The 15,273-nt window shown below is 35.0% G+C and overlaps 1 protein-coding gene and 1 pseudogene across 3 annotated transcripts in view; one reads left to right on the top strand and one right to left on the bottom strand.

Annotated features, from left to right (window-relative positions):
• The window catches only part of GALNT13 (polypeptide N-acetylgalactosaminyltransferase 13), a 515,536-nt gene that overhangs the window by 441,344 nt on the left and 58,919 nt on the right, over positions 1 to 15,273 (bottom strand). For all 3 annotated transcript variants that reach the window (XM_036254031.1, XM_036254029.1, XM_036254030.1), the window contains exon 3: positions 9,523 to 9,768. In XM_036254031.1, the coding sequence (XP_036109924.1) occupies positions 9,523 to 9,664 (142 nt within the window). In that variant the 5' untranslated portion in view covers positions 9,665 to 9,768. The remainder of the gene's footprint in view (positions 1 to 9,522; positions 9,769 to 15,273) is intronic.
• LOC118625246 lies at positions 12,358 to 13,619 on the top strand (annotated as a pseudogene).

Below are 15,273 nucleotides of genomic sequence, written 5' to 3'. Positions count from 1 at the left end.
TACTTAATAAATTTTTTAAATTATATAAATTGTTCTGAAAAAAGATAGTGCTGCTACTGTTTACCACTTTTTTTTTTATCCTCACCCAAGGACATTTTTTTTTTTTTTTTTTTTTTTTTGCATTCGTCTTCAGATAGAGCAGGAGGGAAACAGAGAGAGAGAAACATCGACATGAGAGAGACACATCGAGTGTTTGCCTCCCACATGACCCCAACCAGGGCCAGGGACAAACTGCAACCGAGGTACGTGCCCTTACGGGAATCGAACCCAGGACTCTCTGGTCCAAGGACCGAGGCTCTAACCACTGAACCAAATCGGCCAGGGCCTTTTCACCACTTTTAACTATTTTTTTTTCCTAAGACTTCAGAGGCTTAACCCCAAACCAAACTGTTGAGAAAAATTACAACCTAAATTAATTAGTGTGCTATAGACTCAATAAATGCAAAATTGCTAAAGTCCGAAATCAGGGATGGTGAGCCTACAGAATACTTTTATCCCAAGTTATAATAAGACACTTTTTTTTACTAGGTCAGTGACCACTTCCTTTGTCATCCTCCAGAAATATCCCTATTTGTGTAAATATTTTATAAATAGTAGATAAATGTTATGATTATTCTGCCTAAAGAGTCCAGTCACACCTGAATCAGGGATACAGCATAACATAGTGGTTCAAAGACTGGGCTATAAGTCTGCCCAAAAGGCTGTGAGTCCTTCATTCCCTCTTACCTGTTTTGTTACTTTGAGGAATTTAATTAACCTTTCTAGTTCTTGGTTTCTCATATGTATATGAGAATAATAATAGTACCTACCCTACATGCTACTTGGAGAATTAATAAAAATTATGTATATAAAGCATCTAGCAAAGTAAACCTTATAATTGTTTATTACTACAATACAGTTTTATTTCTGACATTGATATATCTGTGTGGAACATAATTTACATCAGAGTAAATTATGAAAAGAATTATGAAAGAACAAAGCAAATATCAAAGGTCAAAACTTTATAAGACCTCTTAATATTTGAACCCTAATTATAAACATTATTGAAAATTCTCTGGGAAATATCTGCCCTTGATCCAAGTTGACTGTGTCTATTTGACCCACTTTTTATGTCTGTCAAAATCGTCATCTGAAAAGTCCCACCAGCAGTCATCGTAATTTATTCAGAGCAATTCCAATACTGACAGTGCATTTTAATCAATCACACTCTTCCACCTCCCTCCAAAAGGTAAAAATGGTGTTAGTTTTAACACTCTAATTCAGCAGTTTCCAGTTTTCCAGTTTGCTTTCACACCTGCACACTGGAATTTTCCCCTGAAGCACCAAAGATTAATCAAACAAAATCAATAAATATTTACTGTTTAATAAATGAGTACATTACTAGGTGTGAATTTCATGAGAAAATCGTTTAGAAAAAGCAAAAGAAAGAGCTGATACAATAGTTCACTGTCAAAAATCCCTAGATTTATTAAAGGGACCAGTTGGTTTCCCAGGCAGGACCAAGGGAAGCATGGAGGTATCAGATGGAATTACCAGTCAACGATTTCACCCATTTTCTTTTTTAATTTTTTTAATTGATTTTTAGAGAGACAGGAAGGGAGAGGAAGAGAGAGACAGAAACATCGATGAGAGAGAACATCTATTGGCTGCCTCCTGCATGCCCCCCACTGGGGATTGGGCCCACAACCTGGGCATGTGTCCTGACCAGGAATCAAACTGGCGACCTCTTGATGCACAGGTCTATGTTCAACCACTGAACCACACCAGCTGGGCTCCACTCACTTCCTTGATTTGCCCTATTCAAAGCAGCAGTGAGAGAGTCTTGAGGGTCACAAGTGGATAAGAATAACATTATACAACTTTTGTATGTCAGATAAGTTAATACTGTTTTATAAAAGATAGGAACCCTAGGGAATATTTCCCTGGCTGAAGTTTCTATATTCTACTAACCAGGGATCTGGCAGAGCCTAAGGTTTCTCTGAGAGTGAAGACAAAACACTCAATTCAAATTCTCAGAACATGCACTCCAGATTGGTATCTGAATAGAAGCATAGTGCTTAAATTCCAATGCAAACTGGCACTTATTAATGACCGAGTCCTTTGTTAAACTTAGAGTATAATAACCAAATCCTATTCTAGTGGCTGTTAACATTTTGGCACTTCCACTTAACTTCACTGTGAAATAAAAGAAGATAGATATAGTGGTCTCTGCTAGGTTCCTAGCACAGAGCTCCTCTAACCTTTGTAATTTCCCAAGTGATAAGAGCCCTCAGAGCATCTTGTGTTCTAACATTTTGTCTTTGACCTGGATTCCTGACAGAGCTCCTAAATCCCTTGGAATTTCCTGGATGACAGGAGAGAATGAGGCAACTCTGAGTGGGCTCCTGGGTGGATCCTGAATGGGGTTGGTCACCAGAAAGACCAAGCCATGATTAGAAGCTTGAAACTTTTAGCCACCACCTCCAAAGCTCCAGGAAGGGGAGAAGGGTTGGAAACAAAGTTAATTATTGATCATATCTATGTGATGAAGCCTCCATTCAAATCCCAAAAGAACGAGGTTCAGAGACCATCTGGATTGGTAAATGTATCTACATAACAGGAGGGTGGCATACCCCAGCTCCATGGGGACAGAAGCTCCTACACTTAGGACCCTGTTCATTCATATTCTTACTATATCCTTTATAATAAACCAGGGAATGTAAATAAGTATTTCCCCGAGTTCTGTGAGGTACTCTAGCAAATTATTGAGCCCAAAAAGCAAGTCATGGAAACCACAATTTATAAGTGGTTGGTCAGAAATACAAATGACAACCTGATACTTGCAATCGATGACTGAAGTGAAGTGGTCTTCTAGAACTTGTGGGATCTGATGCTAACTCCAGGTAGATGGTGTCAGAATTGTAGGACATCCAGCTAATGTCTCAGAGAATTGTTTGGTGTAGGAGCAACCCACATGTCTGGTGTTAGAAGTATTTGTAAGTAAAGGAGAAAACAGAATTATTTTCTCATTCACTGAATCTGCCTCAGTTTCTTCATATGTAAAAAAAAAAGAATGCCTAATATATATATATGGAAAATTAACTGAGTTAACATTAATAAATTATTAGAGTAGTTAATAACATAATTATTCTTAATATTATTGGCTATTGCACTTATCTTTGTTTACATATAAGCAGCAATTTCTTATTTTCTGTTTTTGGGGGCAAGAAAATTTCATTTGATTTCCTAAGTTTCTAGAATATGTGTAAGATTCAGGATCAGGTAGAGAAAGGTAAATCCCTTCCCTTCTTAAAAATGGGGAGGGATAGAAATATGGATGAGAGAGAAACATCAATCAACTGCTTCCTGCATGCCATCTGCTGGGGACTGAGTTCCAAAACCCCAGCTTTTGCCCTCATCAGGAATCGAACTCATTACTTTCTGGTGCATGGGACAACACTCAACTGAACCACACCACCAATATGAAAACGTTATATCCCCTTTGTCCTCTGTACTGATGAGAAGGCCCTTCTGTGGTTTCTAAGCAGATCCCTTCCCATCATGTCACCTCCATATCACCAACTCTCATATCATATTATATATTATCTATGGCTAACCAAAAGTTGATACTAAAATAACTCACTTACCATTGTTTTTATTGAAAAAAATAGCTAAAAACATATAATCCTTCATTTGGAGGCTAACATAAGTTTTTTAAAACCGTGACTCATTTCATTTCATTATTCACATGGCAACTGAGGCCCAGAGAGGTTAATTAAGTTGCCTGAGGACATAGGCCCTTAATGAGGGAGCCTGGAGTAGGATCTGATATTGCACAGTACCCATGAAAGCCTGCCAAACAACCTCAAATTTTCCCAGTGTTTGTAGGTGCATTGCAGCAGCACTGGTCTTTTTAAATACCTATTCACTCAAATGTCTATTCTAACTCTTCCAATTTGGGAGTAGCACAACTTAGTATTTCACACCAATTAGGAGTTAGAAATATCCTCCAGTGCATTTTAGTTCTAGGTAGCCTTAGAGTGTCATAAAAGGGTTAACGTGCTGCTCTAACTTACCAAAAAGCACTTCTTAAAAAATAAGAAAAGGAGTCACAGGTCTCTATCTAACATTGAAAAAAGTCTACATGCTCCCATAGTCTTTGAAATAATCCTTTACTTACAGCATCATTCAATAATTAATGTATAAAATGATACTGCTGACTCAGTAACAAAGATTCAATTATATTCCATGTACTCCATTTAATAAAGAAGAACACAATCCATTTTAGGGGGAAAAAAACGTCCATACAAGTGATGGTTTTTAAGTTTGACATTTAGAGTTTAATAACATAGCCAACTTCCTATGAAGCAATTTCATTCAGTGGCTTAAGAGTTGTCTCAACTCAACATGTCTAAAATAAACTGAACATCTACCCTCAAAATCGCCGCCTCCTACATTCTCTTCTCTTTCAGGATATTGAATCAAATAATGTCCTGTAAGAAACTTGAGACTTGTCTGTGACACCTCCGTCTCCTTCACCCATCAGAGCCAGGCAAGTGTCCATCTCTCTTGCTCTCATATCTCAACACCTCTTCGTTTTACCCACTGCTTTCATACCTCACTGCCACGCCTCTGCTCTAAGCAGGCATCACTTCCTGAACAGAATTCATGGAATGCTGTCAGCCTCCTGAAGAGACAGGCTTTCTCCAATCCATTCTCCTCATTAAATCCATAGTGATCTTTCCATAACACAAAGGTGATCATGTCTGCTCTACCTTTTAAACCTGTTCAGTGGCTTCACAATTTTTAAATCATTTCAGTGGCTCTTGTTCACTCATTTACTCATCTATATCATGGAATAAACACATCAAGCAAGCCCACATCCAAAACAAATCTAGAACCCTAGTAATGATGCACATTCAGCCAAAATGTTCATCCCCATCCCATCCATGCCCCTTGTCTCCCCACACAAGAGTCAACATCCTAGATCCCATATTCACAATTAGCCTGGCTTGCTTTATAATAAAATCTTTTTGCATCTAGATATATCTCTAAAGCATATATTTGTAAATTTTAGTTGATTTTAGCTTTTCAAACTGTATATATATCATCTTTCAAGGACATAATTTTTATACTTAACTTACTATTATATTGTCAAGATTCATTCATATTGGTGTGAGTCATTGTAGTTCATTCATTTTAACTACTATATATTAATCCCTTATATTGATATACCACTGTTCATTCATCAGCTTTCCCATTAATGGGCATATTGGTTATTTTCAAGTTTTCATTTTATGAACATTAGTACTATGAAATATTTGTGCATGTGGAAGAAATTTTCTTGAATATATGACTATGAGTGATGAGTCATACACACACATTTAGATTTCAAAGATAATGCCAAACTACTATCTGAAGTTATAATAAAAATGTGGAAATGCATCATTTCTAACAATTGGTATTATTAGCCTTTTTAATTTTTGCCAACTAAATGCATGTAAATATGTAATTGTAGCCTTGTTCTATATTTCCCTGATCAAAACTGATGTCCAGCATTTCTTCCTAAGATTTTTTTTGTTATATGTATTCTCTTTCTTAAGAAGTGTCTATCCATGTCTGTGGCCCATTTTTCTTCTATTGGACTATTTGGGCCTGTCAAATTAATTATAGGAGATTAGATAGATAGATAGATAGATAGATAGATAGATAGATAGATAGATAGATAGATAGATATAGATAGATATAGATAGATATAGATAGATATAGATAGATAGATAGATAGATAGATAGATAGATAGATATAGATATTTGACAATAATCTCTCAGTTGCATGTTCTTTGAACATATACACTTCGTAACTTCTCTTTTTACTTTAAGTTACATTTGAATGAATGAAGCAACTTTCTCAATTTTAACATAGTCAAATTTATCAATATTTTCTTTATGATCAAATTTTTAGTGCAGTGTTTCAGAATTTTTTTCTTAATTCAAGGTATAGTAGATGCCTATCTTTTTCCTGCTGAAAGTTTTAGTTTTGTTTTGACACTAATATATCCAAGGTTAATCTTGGTTTATGACATGAAGTAGACATCCAATTTCATCTGTTTCCCACATGGATTGCCACTTTATTTTCAGCTCCGGTTACTGAACAGCCAGTCTTTCCCCTACTGATGTGTAGTGTTTTCTTCTGTCGTATACTGAATGTTCCAAACATGGGAGTTTATTCCAGGGCTTCTGCTCTGTTCCACTGGGCAATCCAACTGCCCTTGTGTCCCCTTGTACCAATACTATAGTCGTAATCACTCTAATTTTATAAGATCACTATATTTTTCTACTTAAGAACTATTCTGGGTATTTGGTAACCAGTATCATTTCATAAACATTTTAGTATTTTCTCCTTTAACTAGTTTTTTTGTTTGTTCGTTTAATGTTTTAGACCTCACCTTACATTCCATAGCCTCTGTGAAATTTTATCTAATACTTAGATCTATTTTCTTCCTCATTCTAATATTCATTATATGCATTATGCTTGTCATCATTTCTAAATGCATTTTTACAGAGAGAGAGATAGAGAGAGAGAAAGGAAGAAAAATGTTTACTTTTTTTACTATAAGCTACAAGACAGTAGTAGGGACCTCAGTTCCCTTAATAAATGGTTTTAAAAAGAGTTACATCCTCCTTTGGGGCCTCATCCAGAATAACTGCTTCTCCCTCGGAGCCTCATTTGGACCTTTCAGTCACCTTCTCAAATTTAGCTGCTGTTGATACAAACATTACCATGAGTCAACACTCCACTGAGGGGTTTATGCACATCATCTCATTTAATTCTCAAGGTAACCCTGCAAGCAGGATATATGGCTTCTAAATGAGAACACTAAGATGTCAGACTGACACACCCCAAAGGAAAGAGGGGAGGGAAGGGCAGGAAGAGATAAACCAAAGAACTTATATGCATATATGCACAACTAATGGACATAGACTACAATATTGGGGGGAGGGAGTGAGGAGGAGGGTGTCAATGGGGGGAAAGGGAGAAACATCTGTAACAAATACAAATTAATTAATCAATAAAAATAAAATAAAATAATTTTTTAAAAAATTTTATTAAGGAATTTGCCAAAAGTCACATAACCAGTTCAGTGAGGAGGAGGTAAGAACCAGGTTGCTCAACAAAGCCTGAGCTTGTAACCTCCTGGTAATCTTATCCAATCACTTGTGAACTCAGATGTCCTTACCCTTTTGCTTAGGATTTGTTTTTCCTTTGCCCATTACTAGACTAAGTTCTTCTTTTTTTTAATTGAGATATAATTGCTATATAACTGTGTAAGTTTAAGGTATACAACATGTTGACTTCATAGGCACTTTAATAATTGATGATGTGATGAATAAATAAATGAACATTTATCAAACATTAATTTAGTATATGCTAATATTGGGTACTTAAACATTGTTTAAAAATTTTAATTTAGAACTAGAAGGGATCTTAGAGACCACATTGTCCATACCTTTTGTTTTAATAACGGAGACACACAGGTCTCAAAAGATCAACCTTTTTAGTCAAAAGGCCTGTTTGACATATTTTGAACATGAAAATTTCAGTTAAGTGAACTTTGTACAGTATCATCTGCCTGTAAATAAAATATATTTTAAATACACGGGACAAATTCCTAAATGAAATAACGTTCTGAAAAATTAAGTTAAAGTAGAAAATGTAATTAAACCCCTAAAATCTATTTTACATTTATTTAAGACAAACATAATGTACAACTAAAGAATTCTTTAAAATGAAGAGAACATAGATTAATTTTACAATTTAAGTCCAAGGACAAATTATTATTTTGTTTTGCATCATTACATTTCACATTTTGAGATTCAAGACTGAATATTAAGAACGTAAATCAGAAAAACTGTACTTTTTTGTTATTTGTAAAAAAGGTTGTCATAATTTGGCTGAATCAGATTATAACATTTTCTGTGACTAACCTAGATGTCTCCATTCAACAAATGACAAAGTGATCATTCCAAACTGAGGCAATCCATCAAAACACATTTCCACTTTCAGCCAAGCATCAACTCAACTGATTCAACAAGCAGAAAAGGCTGATTTATTCTGGGATTTTAACCAAAGACCAGCAAATCAATCTCCATGTCCATTTATCAAAATCTGATAGACTCATAATGTTCTCCTCTTTGAATAATTCTAGTATAAAGGTATAAAAGATGCATATAAAATACTTAAATGGGTCTAGGCTCAGTCACTTGCAAAGTACTTTTTTCTAAAATCTTTGAAGTAGTAAAAAACTAGTGAGAAAGTTAGACTCGTTTTGAAAAGAGAAAGATAATCAGAATTTCTCAGTTGAGTGAGAGCATTATTACACAATCAAAAGTGAACTCAAGACTCTTCAATACTCTTTTAACAAAATTAATTTTTGGAAATGCTCTTCTGTGTTTTTCTAAACATTACACAACCAGATAATACCAATGAAATTCTGTTTTTAGCATATTTTGATGAATAAATAACTTCAAACATATCTGTAACACTAAAATCACACACTAAATTCATTAAATAAATTCAAATCTCAAGTCAGGAATTTATGTTCACTCTTCCTAAAGGTATAAACATTTTAAATAGGACTCAAAGTTTACCTTTTGTCTTATTTATGAAGAAATCTTTTGCTAGGCAGTGAATTAATGTAAGCTAGATTTCAAGGAAAAAAATGTTTTATTCAATGATAATAAAACTAATTTCAAGCACCCTTAAATACTTTAGAAGCACTCATTTACTAGGTATATTTCAAAAATATCTTTATAGATCTGGAAGTCAACAAAAAGCATAGAGAAAATTATTTGAAATAATTGCAGGAAACGAATGTCTATAACTTCACTTAATAAATCCCTATTTATATATGTATCACTGTGTTTCTTTGGGATTCACTCTTCAATAGTCAATGAAACTGGTCTCAAAAGAGGTAAATATTGATTTAAAGTGACTTTATGATATACCTGAAATCACCTTGTGCCCTTAACACAGGGCAACAATCTGATGGCCCATAGGTTGGATCTAGCCACCAACATGTGTTTTGTTTTAAAAAGAGTTTGTTTTATTATTTTTGGAAGTCCTTAGGGGGGTCAGGTACAGTTCAATTTTGCTACAATTCCCACCATCTTACTTTAGTAGGTTTTCTTCCTCCTGTTACATGCTTGGTCTCTAAGGCTTTCGCTTCTGAAAGCCTATATTTAAAATTCTGTCCAATTTGAATGTTCGCTGAATTATTCCTTCTGTACAGTCCCAGAACGTAGGAACTATTAGAATTTGGAAGGAACCTCAGAGTTAGTTCATGCTTCTCACTTCTTCCAACAAGATACTGAGGCTAAGAAAAGTCTAGAGTAGTTTACCACAGTTAAATGGACATTAATAGTTCTGCCAAAATGTTCTTCTGATTTAATAAGCTGTTTTTAAATAACCCCATCATGTTTTGTCATGAGTCACCACCATTCTCTCATCTCTGTGAAAGTAACCTTTGCTTCATCAGCACTTACCCCTGAGAGCAGGGAGCAGGGATCTCTCCTTCTTGTCATCACATTTGTTACATTCACTGAAGTACAGGAGCAAGAAGACGTCAACCAGAACCCACATCAACGAAGTGGCAAGAACCACCTTGCAGTAAACAAACCTCCTCATGTCTTTCCTTGATTTCTAGTTAACAAATAGACTGAAGACAGATGCTACTGTGATAAATCCAAGCCACAGAGGTGAACTCCAGCATAAAAGCAAAATGCATCCCACTGTATGAAGGAAAAAAAGAAAGAAAAGGGGTAACATTATTACCATGCAGTTTCTTTTTTTGTGTAAAGGAGATATAACATAAAATTTATGACTCGTTTAATGTTACCATAAATATCAGCACATGACCTTCAAATTCAGAATTAAAAGTCCAAACAAATGTAAGTTGTAGGCAAGCCAGGTGGCTAAAATTCGAACAGCTAATTCTAGATCTGCTACTACTCTGCAGGGCCCTTAACAATTATTCGATTTCTTTAAGTTGTATTGTCTTCTTAAATTACTATCATAACATTCTGTAGAGCACCAGGTTGTCAAATAGCAGTTTGAACTTACTCTGTTTCAGCACTTTCAAGGAGCCAATGTGACTGAGCTAGAAACCATCCTGGAACACGCTATATTGTAGTGGCTAAGAGCTGGCCTTTATACACAGATAGACTTGGGTCTATTTACTTCATATTTGTGGGAGCTTTTATAATTTTATTTTTTGCATTTATAAAATGAGAATAACAATGCCAAACCTAAAGATTTGCAATGAGGACTAAGTATGATAACATTTGTAAAGCATCTTGCAGAAGACAAAGTTATTAACATACAGAACAAAAAAAAATCTGAAATTCTCAAAAAGGGCAGTTGCATGAAATAAGTCATCAGTTTTTTTTTGTTTGTTTGTTTTTTGTTTTTGGTATGTGCCCCTAGCCGGAACCGAACCCGGGACTCTCTGGTCCGCAGGCTGATGCTCCAACCACTGAGCCAAACCGGCCAGGGCAGTCATCAGTTTTTAAGCGTTGAAAACCTCATTTGGTCTTCACAGAAAGTATCTACAACAGATGTTTATTTTAGAATGGACAGCATACATTCAAAATACACTATTAGAGGAGACACAATCTAACGTAGACCGATATAGAATAACCAGAGTAAGAATTCTAAAACGCATAACAACAAAATGTGCACAACCATTGAGATTGATTCAAAAACAGTGTAGGATTAATACTATATACATATTTGTTCTATTTATACTGCATAGGACAATAAAGACATGGTTAATTCTATCTATACAGTATATATATATATATAATATATATATAATCATTATAATCATTTGCTACATTTAAAACAATATCAACTGATGTATAAATTTATTGATGTAAGTAGCATAGTTTTCACAGATATTGGGGAGAAGAGCTATTAAATAGAGATACTCAGAATATTTCATACATATTTGTCTCAAAATTAAAACATCAAAAAGTGTAATCTGCTGAGGCAGAAGCTCTTTAAATCAAAGGCAGCTGACTTTGAATCATAAAGCAACACAAATGCCAGTGCCTGTTACAACCTATGTAGACTAGTAAAATATTCAAAATGTACATAGAGTGACAACTTTAAAAACTACTATACAAAGGATCTACTTTCAATATTTACATGAAATTTACACTTATTAGGCATTTTTTTCATTTATTTTTTTTTCCGATATTTCGTTCAGATAGAGTGGGAGGGAGAGAGAGAGAGAGAAACATCGATGTGAAAGAGACACATCGAGTGGTCGCCACCCACACGACCCAAACTGCAACCGAGGTACGTGCCCTTAGTGGGAATCGAACCTGGGTCTCTCCAGACCACAGTCCGACCGACGCTCTAACCGCTGAGCCAAACCAGCCAGGGCTATTAAGCATATTTTTTTAAAAAAGAAAGCAAACTACAAATTTAAGAAATACCTGATATTTAGGGTTTATTTATTTGCTTACTATTTTTCTTGAAAAAAAATATGCCATGCTAATTATTTTTCCTATTTTATCTTTATTATTGAGAGCATTACAGATGTCTCCCCTTTTTTCCCCTATTGCCCCCCTCTACCTGGATCCTGCCCAACCCAGGCCTTCACCTCCCTATTGTCTGTGTCCATGGGTAATACATATATGCATATAAATTCTTTGGTTAATCTTTCCCTGTTCCCCTTCTTTCCCTCTGAGATTTGTTTTGACTTCATTGTTCTGTAAAAGTTATAACTAACCATTAGAACTCAGCCTCCAAACCTGATAAGAGAAAGATTTCCCTATATTTCTTGTCTCTTTGTGTATGCTTTACTGAATATGAATGGGAAACAACTTAAGCTACCAATTTTCTGTCTTTCTTTGGTGGAGTAGATCCCTTCAGTTTATTGTAGTAAAAACGTCCCAGGGAAAAGTATATAAAAGACTGATGGTTTCTAAGTGCCCTTTCCCAGATTTATAAGAAATACCTTAAAATAAAAGAGCCTATAATACAATGTCTATACATTATATAAAATCCGTTATTATAAAATTGATAATAAAGACATAAACAGCAGCATTCCTGGTTATGTTGTAGAGTGAAAAGATGACTTTAGGGAGAAGAATAGGTGATGAGAGAAGCATAGGTTGAAGTGAGGCAGCCTGAACCGAGGAATGGCGATGGAGTTGGCTGAAAAACAGGAAATGGCTTCTTCTCTAGGACCTCCTGAAGGAACCAGCCCTGTGGAAATCATTTTGAACTTTCAAAGATTTTAGTCCAGTAAGAATCATTTTGAATTTTCAACATACAGGACTGAGTCCTTTCCAAAGAAGAGGAATTAGACTATGGGTATTGTTTCATCTGCTTCTCTGGATACATTTCCTTCCAGAAAATGAGAACTTCCTATGTGAGCTCACCTGCATAGCAGTTACAAAGAAACCGTGCTCCTTAGAAATTGCAAGAGCCCCTTCTCCAGGAACTGATAATGCCTCTGAGGTACCAATTACTGCTCCAGGAACTAGTAACCTTAGAAACAGCTCCACAGGCCCAACACCCGACTGATCACCTCCATCCAGTGACCCTCAAAAATATTGTAAAAGATATTTGACCCCTGCCTCCAAAACAAACATTTATTGTGTCTTCAAGGATTTTCAAAGAATGAATCACAACCAGGAATATTTTTAAATCAACATATCTCCAGCGTGTACAAGCTCCAGCCCTCCTGTTAGTCCACCCACCTCTCTTGTGTGAACCACAGAGTCAAGAACGAGAGAACTGACTGTACAGATGACCCCTCTCAACAAGAGGTCAGTGATCCTCCAAAAGAATATGATCCTGAGAAATTTTCAGGCCTTGTCCATGGATCCTCTCCAGTCTGTGAGTCCCCTGAAAATCTATTTCCTCTCTATGGAAGGAGAGATAAACATGAAGAAGGACAAGATGAAGTCAGTTTGGCAAACACAGTATAACTCAGAACTTTTGGGAAGTAAATTTAAACTCAGAACCTTTGTAAAGTAAATTTAAACCCAAAGTCACTAGAATAATTTTTAACAAAAAAGAAAGAAGAGAGAGAGAGAGAGAGGGGAGGAGAAGAAGAAGAAGAAGAAGAAGAAGAAGAAGAAGAAGAAGAAGAAGAAGAAGAAGAAGAAGAAGAAGAAGAAGAAGGGGAGGAGGAGGAGGAGGAGAGGGAGGGAGGGAGGGAGGGAGGGAGGGAGGGAGGGAGGGAGGGAAAGAAAGACCAAGTCAAAACCCTGCCATGGTTGATACAAGAACAACTAGGAGTGGAACCTGGAATGGGGACCAGTGGATTGTGAACACAGAGGACCTGTGGAGACAGCCTGTACCCTGGGTAGAATAACGTCATTGCCAAGAGCACTGACTGACATGCATGTATAAAAAAAAAAATGTGTCTAAATCAGATTCTGATCTCATTGCGTATCCTTCAAATAAGAAAACATCAAGAGTTAACTGGAGTGAATCTTCAACTGCTGAACACAGTTCCAAAGGGAATTCTGAAAGAATACCATTCTTCACTTCTGAATGGGAAGAAACTGACAAAATAATGAGTTCCATAGATGTTGGAATTAACAGTGACTTAAAGAAATGAATGGTGAGGCCACAAAGGTGGCATCCTGTTTCCTACTGAGCTTTTCTGACCCAACTCCTACAAGCTTCTGCTATTTCTCCATGATCTCCTCAGGAATTTGCCCTACATTCCACTTTATGTGGCATTTCCTTTTGTGCTTAATCTCCTTGTGAAATTTTCCTAAGTAAGTTTTGTAATCCTTGTCATTTTCTCTTCACTATAACAAATTGCACTGTACTGCTGCTAGGCTTTGGGAAGTGTTTCACTAGAACCACTCAGAAGTAGCACTTTTTTTACCAAATTGACTTTTGACACTATGACATTCAGTTATTAGAAGTTCATGTTCAAAATCACAAATAAGGTAGATACTTAGAAGAGATTTATAAATACAAGGGAACTAACATTTTTACTATATTACGAGTTTATAACTTGTCAAAATAAATATTATATCTATAAGGAACATAAATTAATAAAATCAGTCAAGTTTTAAAATCTTGGCAAGATCGTTATTCCATCATTTAATATGTTGACTTAGCCAACTAAAAATTCAGTAATATATATTGTAAAAATATTTGAATAAAACTCATCAATTAAAGCATTCAGAGAACAAAGTACGACAGCATTTTATTTCATGCCACTTTTCTCTTGAAAGGTCAAAAATAGAATGTTTTCAGCATTTCTGCTATAGTTTTACCAAAATGACTTAAAAAAAACACATTAACATTATGGAAAATTTTAAACATATACAAAAATAAAGAGAATAGCATTATAAACACTATATATTTGTCACCTAGCTTCAAAACCTATCAACACATGACCAATCTTGTGTGACTCAAAACCAACCATTCATTCCCTATACGCACGCAGGATCATTTTGAAGAAAATCTCAGACATTACATCACATCATCTGTTAATATTTTGTGGAAAACTCTAAAAGATACAGACTTAAGAATATAACCAAAATACCACTACCACGCCTTAAAAAAAAATCAAACAGTAATTTCTTTTTTTAAATTTCATTGTATGATTTTATTAATTTTTTATTACTTTTTCCTTTTTTATTAAATTTACTGGGGTAGCATTGGTTAACAAGATCATATAGGTTTCAAGTATACATTTTTATGATACATGATCTATATATTACATTGTGTGCCCACCACCCAAAGTCAAATCAGTTAAAACAGTCATTTCTTAAGGTCACTCAAAATCTTCTTGGTTTTTAAATGTCACCAATTGTCTCATAATTTATTTTTTAACCTTTAGTTTGTTTGAGTCAGGTTACTATTAAATATATTATGGTTGGTCAATAGGTCTCTTAAGACTCTTTTAATATATAAGTTCACACTCCATTTCTTTTTATCTTGTTCTTTGAAATGTGTTTGTTGATGAAGTCATGCCAAAATGTTTTAAAACCTTCTTTTATTAGTTTAATAATCTGTTCTTTAAAACTTGGCTTCTCTCAAAATATGAAAATCTATTTTAAAAATAATTAAACCCCTGTTTAAATTAAAGGCAGTATTATAACAGTAAAAACAATTAACAACAACAAGATCAGTAAAAAGATGACTTTAGATAGGCATTTTGACTTTCTGTTTTTCATTTTCTTTATTTATAATATATTTTCTATCTTATCCACTTCACAAAATACTGTGACTTAAGCAGAATAAAGAATGAG

Source organism: Molossus molossus, unplaced genomic scaffold (assembly GCF_014108415.1).
Source record: "Molossus molossus isolate mMolMol1 unplaced genomic scaffold, mMolMol1.p scaffold_m16_p_11, whole genome shotgun sequence".
Classification (NCBI taxonomy): Eukaryota; Metazoa; Chordata; class Mammalia; order Chiroptera; family Molossidae; genus Molossus; species Molossus molossus.
Note: the sequence above shows the minus strand (reverse complement) of the source record. Positions and strands in the feature narration are given on the sequence as shown.